The sequence below is a fragment of the Mercenaria mercenaria genome, chromosome 4 (genome assembly GCF_021730395.1).
Source record: "Mercenaria mercenaria strain notata chromosome 4, MADL_Memer_1, whole genome shotgun sequence".
NCBI lineage: Eukaryota > Metazoa > Mollusca > Bivalvia > Venerida > Veneridae > Mercenaria > Mercenaria mercenaria.
In genome coordinates, this window is record NC_069364.1 from 25617622 (window position 1) to 25630562 (window position 12941).

General features: G+C 35.4%; 1 protein-coding gene across 1 annotated transcript in view; it reads left to right on the forward strand.

Annotated features, from left to right (window-relative positions):
* Window positions 1-12941, forward strand: part of LOC123552750 (brefeldin A-inhibited guanine nucleotide-exchange protein 3-like) — a 55885-nt gene that overhangs the window by 23334 nt on the left and 19610 nt on the right. Inside the window, exons 13-22 of the mRNA XM_053542096.1 lie at window positions 266-435; window positions 1459-1644; window positions 2126-2314; window positions 3262-3289; window positions 7533-7718; window positions 8119-8386; window positions 9856-10035; window positions 10500-10755; window positions 11296-11470; window positions 12232-12443. Of these exons, the coding sequence (XP_053398071.1) occupies window positions 266-435; window positions 1459-1644; window positions 2126-2314; window positions 3262-3289; window positions 7533-7718; window positions 8119-8386; window positions 9856-10035; window positions 10500-10755; window positions 11296-11470; window positions 12232-12443 (1850 nt within the window). The remainder of the gene's footprint in view (window positions 1-265; window positions 436-1458; window positions 1645-2125; window positions 2315-3261; window positions 3290-7532; window positions 7719-8118; window positions 8387-9855; window positions 10036-10499; window positions 10756-11295; window positions 11471-12231; window positions 12444-12941) is intronic.

Sequence of the window (12941 nt, forward strand, 5' to 3'; positions counted from 1 at the left end):
CTGTGGCTAATGAATCACTGATTTTGGATCACTTGCCTCACATTGGTGCAGATTCAGACCTTGTCATGGTAGAATTGTGTTTTTTTAAGAACAAGTCGTCCAGCTGGGTTTTTAGATTGTTATTGGTCCAACTTGAATGCTGTCTATTGCCTGAAATACTGCCTAGAGTGGTACCTAGAATCTTGCTCCTCCAATGGAGCTTGGAAGTTGTCATATAAAGTTGGTTGTGAACGTTTTGAGTACTGTAATTGCTTTTCTGTTTCAGTATAGTAGATTCTGTACAGGAGTGTTGTCATACCAGTGACTCTGCCCTCTGCTATACATGTGTTATGTGTGTAGGTGACCTTTTGACCTCTATAGAACATCTAGACAGAGGCATTGGTATCCATGGAGAGAGTGTCAAGGTCATCAAAGAAAAATACCTAAATAAACACGGTAAATGATTACTTTTATGTTTAACAGAGACATTTTACTCATGATTTATGTGTTCTTTATGAAGAAAAGTAGAGAAAAGTTAAGAAGAACTATGGTAATGGAGAAAAAATAGTGTCAGCTTTCAATAACTTCCAGTGCTATCTTTGCTGCATACTTGTAATGTATTCAAAACAAAGGGACATTTTGAGGAAATGTCAGCTTGTATATTTTGTAACAATTGTAATATTGTCATAGTAATTCTGTGATAAACTTTGGTATTTTGGTGACTGATCTTACAGCTATATGCACAATAGGAATTAGAATCGCTTTTCAAAAAAAAAAAATACTTGACAAAAAATGTTCAGTGAAGTCACCAGCAAGCTGAAAGAAAACAAAAACAAACAATCTTTGAACTGTCTTCAATTTTTATTTTACATTTTTAGCTCGACTTCCCGAAGAAAAAGTAGAGCTATTGCACTCGCCCCGGTGTCGGCATCGGCGTTGCCGTTGGTTAAAGTTTTTGATAAAGTCAAATATCTCTGTTACTATCAAAGCTATTGACTTGAAACTTAAAGAAGTTATTTACTATCAAAGTCTACACCAGGAGAAACAATCCCCATAACTCTAATTGAATTTTGACAGAATTATGCCTCTCTTTAACTTAGAATTTTTTGTTAAAATGTTTGATAAAGTCAAATATCTCTGTTACTATTAAAGCTTTTGACTTGAAACTCAAAATAGTTATTTACTATCAAAGTCTACACCAGGAGACACAATGCCCATAACTCTGGTTTGAATTTTGACAGAGTTATGTCCCTTTTTATCTTGGATTTTTTTTACTGGCAGAGCTCTAATTCAGAGTCAAGCACTGAGAAAAGTCGAGTGCGCTGTCTTACGGACATCTCTTGTTAAGTAATATAATTTAAACCTACTACAAATAATTTGCCAGTTCGAGAATAAGTTTACTGAAAAATCCCTTTCTATGGGTTTGGTCATGTTCTCTAAATAACCAAAAGATGGTGATAATAACTTGTTCATTTTCAGACAAAGAGAGGACTGTCTCAGACAGAGCCAACTCTATACCTTGCCATTCCGATACAGAGGAGGCTGTACAAAATGTTAACAACTGCAGTATAAACAACAGTATTAACGGTCACTCTGATAATGATCAGCTGGATGATAAAATTGAAAACAAAGATACAGATGGGAAATTATCGAAGGAAAAATATGGTAATAGTATTTTCAGATTTGCTAAATCTATATTTAAATCGATAATAATTTTTTGTGTGAAAATGGAGCAACCATGTATGGAGGGTGGACACATATACTTTGGCTTTGCTGTAATCATTGCTGCTGGATAGCTTAAGAATAAAAAAATATACTTAGTAGTATTTGAATTTTCAAGGCTTATCCAGGTTGAAATATGAAAATATCAAAGCTTTAGATAAATGAAGATGCAGAGATCTCTTGAAGATTGATAGGATTCTAACAAAATTTTGATGTTGCTGCCTTTACAAAAATGTCACATCAATTAGATTTTTCTTTTGATTTATTACACTCCAGATTGCTTGTGTAAAGTATATAACTACTTTTAAATAAATAACTCTTACAAAAATTTGTAAGAATTCGTGCTACTAAATATCTTTCTATTTCCTAGACTTTGTGTACTATTTATAGAATGATACAAAGTATGTAATAATTCTATCTGCAGATTCTGCGAAGTTTGTTGAGCATAATGGAGAGAAGAGTAGTTCACTCTCACACTATAAGAGTGCAGAGAGGCAGAGCGCTTTGGATTTTATACAGGAGATGGTCCAGCACCTGCCCTATCTACTCTCGCTTACAACTATACCTGAAGTGGATGAAGCTTTGCAGAAATTCTCATCACAGTTTTCTCAAAGTAAGATTTCATATAAAAAGTAGAGGAAGCCATCCAACTGGCTTACTGAAAGTTGTTGGTTCTACCAAGGTGCCTGCTCATGATGAAATAATGCACAGAACACCTGAGGTCTTCCTATACCATCTACTGCAGAAATGTCGCCTTATGACCTATATTGTTTTGAGCATCAGTAGGTCATTGATCAAGGTCACAGCGACCTTGACACTGAAAACGGCATAGGATGTCTGTAGTGGTCTGTAGAGGTTCTTTAGTCTGCTAATATAAGTAAAGAATGCAATGGTTTGCTGGTATCAGCTGTTGATAGTCTATAGGTCAAAGGTCAAGGATAAAGTGACCTCAGTACTGACAATGGTTTCGATAAATAAGGCCTACAGTTGTCAGACTTCATTTGCTCGGTAACTTAAAACCAGGTTAACTGCTTATGGTCAGTAGATGACTTCTTGATTTAGTGTGTTTGGTGGGGGCAGCATATTAATGTTCAATGTTCAAGGTCATAGTGATATCAGGACTGAAAATGGAACAGGGGGCATGTATATTTTACAAACAGCTCTTGTTTTAACAATATAATGCTATGAACATCAAATAGCAAAACAAAATCTGTCACACGTGTTACACAGTGTATTTACAAATTGATATTTTTGTTATAAAAGAATACAACAAAATATTAACATGAGAAAAAATAATATTGTTAAGTTTGTTTATTGGATTTTTGCAAAATACTACTGTGAAAAAATTAATATTCGTGGGGGACTAATTTTCGTGGATTTCGTGGTTGTGTCAATTCACAAAATTTAATCCCAACAAACAAGTAAAATTCCCATTCATTTTATGTTCAAAAGTTGAAATCCACGAATTCATATCCCCAAGAAATTGCTGTTTTGACCAAAACCACGAAATTTCATGCTCACAAAATTAAATGATTTTACAGTATTATAAAATGTATGTAGATAGTAGCAAGATGTGTAACAAATACAGGTATAATCAGTTATCACGATTAAATGAAGTTCATATAAATGTTGTAAACCTTGGTTCTATCCAGCTTTGTGGTACAAGCACAGTTACCCGCAAGCTCAACTGGAACATTGCCATTGTAGACATAAATTACGGTTCCTCATGAGTGTCTTATATCTCATGGAAATGCTCATGCAGGATGACCGACACCACTGGCTTAATATGTTATACCCCTGGTGTCCGTCTGTCTGTCTATCTGTCCGTTAGCAATTCTGTGTCCGCGCTATAACTCTTGAACCTCTTGAAGGATTTCAAAGAAACTTGACATAAATGTTCACCACATCGGGACGACGCACAAAGTGCATGTTCTGAATGGCTTGCTGTAAGGTCAAGGTCACACTTTGGGGGTCAAATGTTTTATGAGTGTGTTTCGTGTCCACTGTATAGCTCTTGATCATTTTGAAGGATTTCAAAGAAACTTGACACAAATGTTCACCACATCAAGATGACATGCAGAGCACATGTTTAGGATGGCTGCTTCAAGATCAAGGTCACACTTAGGGGTCAGTAGTCATATGAGTATGTTTTCGTGTCCGCTCTGTAACTCTTTAACTGCTTGAAGGATTGTAAAGAAATTTTGCTCAATAGTTCATCACATTGAGAGGACATGCAGAGCGCATGTTCTGCATGTCTTGCTTCAAGTTCAAGGTCACACTGAGGGTTCATAGGTCATCACTCTTCAACTCTTGAACCCCTTGAAGGATTTCAAAGAAACTTGACACAATGTTTACTACATCAAGACATGTGCAGAGTGCATGTTCTGGATTGCTAGCTACAAGGTCAGGGTCACACTTAGGGGTCAAAAGTCATACCTTGGGGTGTATATTGCTCTGCATGCTCTTGTTTATTTTAGGGAAAAGCCAGGATTCCTTATAAAACAACTTAATTAGTTATTTCCGGGTTTTATAATACTAAGTGCTGCAATGGTAAGACTAATTATCATCACACCACTTTGATTGTAATAAATGAAATGTCAAAACATACAAAAGATTAAATGAAGACACAAGAATAAGTCCTGTTTAATAAATCTATTAAAAATCCAAAGTCCACTCATCAACACACATTCACACAAAGATCTAAATTATGCCTTATGATAAACTTTAACAAGTAATATAATACACAAATTATGCAATTTCCTTCATTTAAAAAAATAGAAACTTCAACAACTGTTTCAAATAAAATTCACATTCTCTGGAAAATAAGATTTAACATAGAACACAAAAGTTTTAATTTTATCACCAATAATTTAACGTTCCTAAAAATGTCTCTAAATTTTTATATAATTTCTGATCCATTAAGAAGTGTTTAGTCCAAAGTGTAACTAAAAGAGCAAAGAAATAACTGATAAGCCCATATTTATAAACAAACACAAAAATGATGCAATCTAATTAGTCAATGACATGTTTCCAAATATGCAAAACTTTTCTCATAAAATGCAGGAAAAGCAATGAATGTCAGCAAGAACCATTTACACAAACATAAACTAGAGGAAAAACTTCATCTTATCAGTATATTTAAAATTACATATAATGAGTTACAAGTACTTAAATCAAGTCTCATATTTCCTTATTTCCTGCTGTGTTTAGTTGCATTTTTTCCAAAATTTGAAGAGCAACAGGAAATGTGGTGAAAGACTGTAAGATTTGGTTTCTTTAAACACAATGCCACTGCATTCTTTCTTAACCTACTGGTAGTCGAGTATCTTTTGTAACAGAAGAATTACATAAAATTTTGCAAATCTGTGGTGGGTGGTTGCCTGGTATTGATGTCTATTTTGTTGCACACTTGATATATGGGAGATGGAATTTGTTTTGTTGTACAGAAGTTTTATTTTGATACACAGCATTCAAGTTTTTTGTTTTTTTTTTTGTTTTTTTTTTAAATCTGTAGTCCTCTTATTTTGCTATCTTTTTATCTTGATTTTTTTCTAAAAGAGAGTAAGAGTTGACATTAATTTTTGTTGGTATGTTTTATGGTCATTGGTCATTTGATCACATTGTAGACAATTATTTCACTTTCTCTCAGCCTTTGTTACCTGTTTAATGCAAGAAATAGTAAGTTGTTTTGTTCTTTCATTTTTATGAACACTGAAAGATATATGTCTCAGTTTTAATCGGATTTTAATGACATAGAAGTTATTTTCTCATCCTTTATACTTTATTTTAGATTTTGATCTGCTTATTCTATCTTTCTTCAAATAATGTTAGTCAGTGTTTCAACATTGCAAGCTGATAATTCCTGATTTACTGGTTTGTTTTCTAACTGTCTTCTTTTTAACATGACTTTCCATTTCTTGCATTTGATTTCAGTATGACTATTCCACTTTATAAACGTTAATAACCCCTAGTCCACCAACATAGAGTTTATTTTCATTACTGCAGTAGAAAATTGAAGATGACTTTCTGACTTGATGCTGAGGTGACATAAATATCTCATGCATGGTTTTGAAATCAGCAGATATTTGAATAATTTTGCTCGATGCACAACAGATATAGATAGTTCCTACTTTGTCTACTGCCAAACCAACTGCATTGTCGTTATAGATTAGTTTTGTTGCAATAACATCTCCATCTGTTGATATTTTTGTCAAAGCCCTTGGCATACTTTGAAGCTTTGCTCTATGAATGATGTATAGCATGCTCTTGTTTGTACCAAGTGCAATATAAACAGGATTGTCCAGATTGCTGAAGTTTTTCAGTATTGTTCCATTTTTGTCCAAGATTTGCACTTCACCTGGTTTTGTGGTGAACAATACTATAAGATTTGGTTTCTTGTACACGATGCCATGACAGTATTTCTTGACAGCAAGATGAGGACCTATAGCCAATTCTGTAGCTTGAGTAATGGAGAGGAACTGGATCTGTATGAAAGTTGGTCTGAATGTTCATCTTGATGATATCCAGGTCAAGTTCGAAACTGGGACATGTGCGGTCAAAAACTAGGTCAGTAGGTCTAAAAATAGAAAAACCTTGTGACCTTTCTAGAGGCCATATAAATCACAAGATCTTCATGAAAATTGGTCAGAACGTTCATCTTGATGATATCTAGGTCAAGTTCGAAACTGGGTCACGTGCCATCAAAAACTAGGTCAGTAGGTTTAAAAATAGAAAAACCTTGTGACCTCTCTAGAGGCCAATTATTTCATGAAATCTTCATGAAAATTGGTCAGGATGTTCACCTTCATGATATCTAAGTCAAGTTCGAAAGTGGGTCACGTGCCATCAAAAACTAGGTCAGTAGGTCAAATAATAGAAAAACCTTGTGACCTCTCTAGAGGCCATATTTTCCATGGGATCTGTATGAAAGTTGGTCTGAATGTTCATCTTGATGATATCTAGGTCAAATTCGAAAGTGGGTCACGTGCCATCAAAAACTAGGTCAGTAGGTCTTGAAATAGAAAAACCTTGTGACCTCTCTAAAGGCCATATTTTTCAATGGATCTTCATGAAAGTTGATCTGAATGTTCATCTTGATGATATCTAGGTCAAGTTCGAAACAGGCTCATGTGCGGTCAAAAACTAGGTCAGTAGGTCTAAAAATAGAAAAACCTTTTGACCTCTCTAGAGGCCATACTTGTGAATGGATCTCCATAAAAATTGGTCAGAATGTTCATCTTGATAATATCTAGGTCAAGTTCGAAAGTGGGTCACGTGCCTTCAAAAAGTAGGTCAGTAGGTCAAATAATGAAAAAACGTTGTGACCTCTCTAGAGGCCATATTTTTCATGGGATCTGTATGAAAGTTGGTCTGAATGTTTATCTTGATGATATCTAGGTCAGGTTTGAAACTGGGTTAACTGCGATCAAAAACTAGGTCAGTAGGTCTTGAAATAGAAAAACCTTGTGACCTCTCTAGAGGCCATACCCTTGAATGGATCTTCATGAAAATTGGGCAGAATGTTCACCTTGATGATATCTAGGTCAAGTTTGAAACTGGGTCACGTGCCTTAAAAAACTAGGTCAGTAGGTCAAATAATAGAAAAACCTTGTGACCTCTCTAGAGACCATATTTTTCAATGGATCTTCATGAAAATTGGTCAGAATTTTTATCTTGATAATATGTAGGTCAAGTTCAAAACTGGGTCACATGAGCTCAAAAACTAGGTCACTATGTATAATAATAGAAAAAAACGACGTCATACTCAAAACTGGATCATGTGGGAATAGGTGAGCGATTCAGGACCATCATGGCCCTCTTGTTTGATACAGTGATGGTGATTTGTATGGTGTACCAGTAACACCAGTGATTCCTGTTGCCCCCAGGATAAATGTACCAGCCTTGATTAGGCAAAGCAGTATAGAGTCAGGATGGGACAGGTCCATTTCTGGAGGAGGGATGCTAAACTCAGTTCAGGCGTCACAGGCTTTGTGTGGACTATCTCAGCAAGTTGACAGGTACTAAAATGAATGATGTTTAAATCGGTATCTTTCAAAGTAATATGGCATTTTGGACCATTTAAAGTTTTGGATACAGACTTTGAAAAGGAATCCTTTAAATTAGCTATTTCAATACCATGATTACTTTGATTTTCGATTAGTATGCTGTCATGCATGTGCAGTTTGAGTATTGTATGTAATTTTTCAGTTGAAAAAAAAAATCAGGTTGGAGTTATATTATTCATACTGAAAGTGAAAGGCTCCCTAGAGGGACACAGTATGTGTTGAAACTAATACTTAGCAAATACATTTGATAAAAAGGATTGAATACTATTTATGTTCCAAAGTGAAATTATGTACAAATAATTTCATGTTGGCAGTTATTTACATTTAAATTAATTGATGAAACTATTCACAGATTGTTTGAGGAAGCTGCCAACAACTTGAACATGACATCACTGACTGCCTTCCTAGCAAGTCTGTGTGAATCCAGTAAACATCAGCTCCATAAAATAACCAAAACAATATTGGAGGAAGAGGACTTCCCTGGGGAACACCATAACTTACCTGTAAACTCACTACACCTGTACAGACTACAGAATGTCCTGATGAAGGTGGCACACAGTGATAGACCTTTGATACACCTGATCAAGGCATGGAGTGTGGTTTCATCTTACTTAGTGGAGGTAAGTTAGTGTCAGCTAATGATTTTAGAATATCTTGAGGCATTTTGATACATTTCAAAATAAAAAAATATGTTCTTAGGTAATGTTTGATTAAGTGTTTTTCAAGGCCATCCAGAGTTGTGACTTCGGTTGTTACTAATTTAATTAAGTCTCGATGTTTTGGGTATAAAGAATTCTGTTAAATGACTAGGCTGTACTTTCTTTAATTCTTTTGTATTGAAAACAGGTCTTTGATATAAATATCAAACAATATATTTTCCTGGTATATTTAATTTTTCTTTTATGCCATTTTCACTGATATCTTGGAAAGAATTTTGATAAAATTTGTACAAAACTTGTATTAGCATGATAACTTGGTTCCTTTCGAAAACTGGCCAGATCCCATCATGGGTTCTAGAGTTATTGCCCCTTAAAGGGCCAGAATTTGTGCATGCATGTGTCAACAATTTCTTGTCTGCATGATAGTGGTTTCATTTATGATTTTATTTTAACCAAACTTGCACACAACTTGTATCACCATAAGGTCTTGGTTCCGTTCTTGAACTGGCCAGATTCTATTATGGGTTCAAGAGTTATGGCCCCTGAAAGGGCCAGAATTAGCTATTTGACCTTGTCTGCACAATAGCAGCTTCATTTATGATTTGATTTTAACCAAACTTGCACACAACTTGTATCACCATAAGATCTTGGATCTTTTATTGAACTGGCCAGATGCCATTATGGGTTCCAGAGTTATGACCCCTGAAAGGGCCAAAATGAGCTATTTTGACATTGTCTGCACAATAGCAGCTTCATTTATGATTTGAATTTAATCAAACTTGCACACAACTTGTATCACCATAAGATCTTGGTTCCTTTCTTGAACTGGCCAGATTGCTTTATGGGTTCCAGAGTTATGGCCCCTGAAAGGGCCAAAATTAGCTATTTTGACCTTGTCTGCACAATAGCAGCTTTATTTATGATTTGATTTTAACCAAACTTGCACACAACTTGTATCACCATAAGATCTCGATTCCTTTTTTATACGCCCCAAGGGACGTATTATGTTATCGCCTCGGTGTCCGTCTGTCTGTCTGTTTGTTAGCAATTTCCCTTCTGCTCTGTAACTGTTGAACCCCTAGAAGGATTTCAAAGAAATCTGACACAAATGTTCACCTCATCGAAATGATGTGCAGAGCGCATGTTTCGGATGGCTCACTTCAAGGTCAAGGTCACACTTAGGGGTCAAAGGTCATATGACTGTTTTGTGTGTGTATTGCTCTGCATTTGCGTTGCATTGCAGTGCTCTTGTTTTTATTTGGCAGATCCTTCTTTTGTTCACTTACAATAAAAAAAAATTTATTACTTCCCTTTTATGTTTCTATAAATAGCTTCTTGGCCTTAAGTGCAATGATAACAGGTGAGCGATATAGGGCCATTATGGCCCTCTTGTTTCATTTAACAATTAACTACTGCAGTATATTTTTCAGTCTGCGGGCCACAAAGATCGAAGTATATCCAAGATGGCTGTCACCTGTGTACATGATTTTATGATTGCTGTGATGACAGGACATTCTGAACTACAACATTTCCATACCAACGAGATGCTGTGTAAAACATTTGAGAACATTCTATGTCTGGAACTCTGTGATGGGGATGTGCAAGACCAGGTAGGTTCTACTTCATATTAGATCATTTTAGCCTAAATGTGAGAAAAGTGTGATGCTTATTTGAATCATTTGATTCCGTGAGAAAGCAAGTGCAAATGTATTTTAGGTATTGGTGACCCATTCAGTAAGTTTTATTGATATATTTTTTGTAAACAGGAATCATTGAGCAGTAGATCAGGTGCAGTTCAGTTGGAATGTTGTAGGTTCAGATGCCATATGGGACATGGCAACCCTCATGAAGACTCAATACCATATGCAAACTTGTATATGCAGTATGCCATCTGTGGTGTATTGTCTATGAGAACAGTTCTAATTAAAAGTCTTTTAAATACTGGATTTAACACTAGCACAAATGGGAACTTTTGAACAGTTTGCTAGTGTTAAAAGTTACAGTTAGGTTTTGAACAATTTTCTCTTCATTTGTCCAAAGATGTTATCTGATACTTGGGGAATGTTTGTTCCAGATTGTGTGTTCTATATGTGAGCTGGTCGAGGCTTCAGCATCGGACATCAGGTCTGGTTGGAGACCCCTGTTCGGAGCCCTGAGGGCTGTTAGGATTGAGTACACAACTGTAGAGGAGGTGAATGAGGCCAGGCAGAGGCACGTGGAGGCCGTGCTGGATGTGTTTGATGTATATCTCAACACAGACAACATACTTGTATTTGCTAATGCTACAGTAGACTGTATATTGTGCCTGCTGAAATATGTGAGAGGTCCTGGTAAGCAACATCTTGTTTCAGGTTTAATCCTGTAATACCATAATGCCAGACATAGTTATTACTGTGAAAATCATTTAATTTCTCGGGCATGAAATTTCATTAGGGTTTGGCAAAACGGCTATTTAATGTAGATACTAATTTTTGGACTTCAGCTTCTGAAGATCAGATGAATGGTACTATTATTTGTTTGTTTGGATTAAATTTCATGGATTAACAGAACCAAGAAATTATGGAAAATTTGTCTTCAACAAATGGGAATGGTTTCATTGTATCTAATACTCTAAAATATTTTTATTCACATTATCATATTGAAACAAATAAATCTTTTTTCAGACTCGCATGGATGTCAGTAGAGGAAAAACAAAATTATCTGATCATTATTTTACTTCAAACAGTTTCACAGAACTGTTTTAAGTGTAGGAGATATTCATAAATATCTCTTTTTGCATCCTCCCACCATTCCCAGTTCACTGGTATTGGTGAGTATTATGGTTTTGGTTACATTTTAGGGTCACAGTGTTAATGAATATTTTGTTTCAGGAGAGTTTGAGGATTCTGATACAGAAGATGGAGATTCTGTCAGTGATTATATGACGTCATCTCCAGCCTCCGAGAATCTCGTGCTACCAGCGCTAAATTATCTCAAACAGTGCTGCATTATTCTTCAGTCAATGTGGAAAATGCCAGCATGTCCAGTCTTCCATGGAGCTAAAAGGTACATGGTAACTTGACTGTCAGTATGAAAATCTTAACATGCAGGATTTCAGTATTTGCTGGATTTTCTAGATTATTATATAGGTTAGTTATGAACAGTCTGTTAGAAACAAGTTACACAGCTCTTTGTATTCATAAAATGAAATACTGTATGATGATACTGGCAAATATGCAAGTCTCTGGACTTGACCATGTTGATATTTACAGATGCCGTTAGACTGAGGTGAAAGTCACCTTGATCAAGTCCATAAACTTGAATATCCACCTGATTATCGTACAATAACTGTTTACTGTTACATTTCATATTCTATATTTCTATGTCTTCAAACCACAAAGCAACACCTACATGTATAGTCAGGTTCAGTTCAAATACCTATTCAGTGTATATGAACTAGGACAAAGATTGCATTCAACAAGATGCTAAAATACCAGTATTTGCTTCTTCGAAATTTATTGTCTCATACATTTTTCCAGCACATTTTTCCAGAGTGATCAATAATTCTCGCATTTAGTACTCTTATATTGTCATTTCTTTGTACATGTATTTAGTACTCTTATATTGTCATTTCTTTGGATTTAGTACTCTTATATTGTCATTTCTTTGTACATGTATTTAGTACTCTTATATTGTCATTTCTTTGTACATGTATTTAGTACTCTTATATTGTCATTTCTTTGTATTTAGTACTCTTATATTGTCATTTATTTGTACATGTATTTAGTACTCTTATATTGTCATTTCTTTGTTTTCTTGTCTTTCAGAATCCAGGTAGATACAGCAAGCAGGTGTGTGGATAGAGATATACCAAACATGGACTTCAAAAAGTTCTCAAAGTATTTCATTCTGGATGATGAAAGATGTGACCAACTCGCTGCAGATAAATCACCCAGCCATGAGTACATAGAGAAAACAACTGGTGATTCCAGCAGTCTGCTGTCAAATGATTCTGGTATTCTTCTAACTGCCAGCAAAGGTGAAAATTTGAAACATTTTCATTCTGCGGCATGTGTATGGCCTCATAAACCCCTGATGCCATATAGCTTAGCTGAGTAGGGAGAGCACGGATTATAGGGTCTTGAGTTTGATATACATGTGGTGTTTTGTTAAAAGACGTTGTTTCTGAAGTCATTTCTTCATCCACCTCTGATCCATGTGGACAAGGTGGCAATTACATGCAGAGAACAGGTTTGTAATAGTACAGAATCCAGGAACACTGGTTAGGTTTACTACCTGCCCTTACATAAATGAGATTCTGCTGATAAATGTTGCTAAACCCCCAAACACTTACCCAAGTTTATTGAATGATTATGCTGGATGTGGTTTTTGGACCATTTTAAAGTCCGAGAATTTATAGGTATGTTTAGGAAATTTAAAACTTACTTTAATTAGCTTCTACAAACAAACGCAGTGAATAGATCTGCAGATTAACATTTCAGAAGAATGCATACCTCTCATTAAAGGCAACTATTTT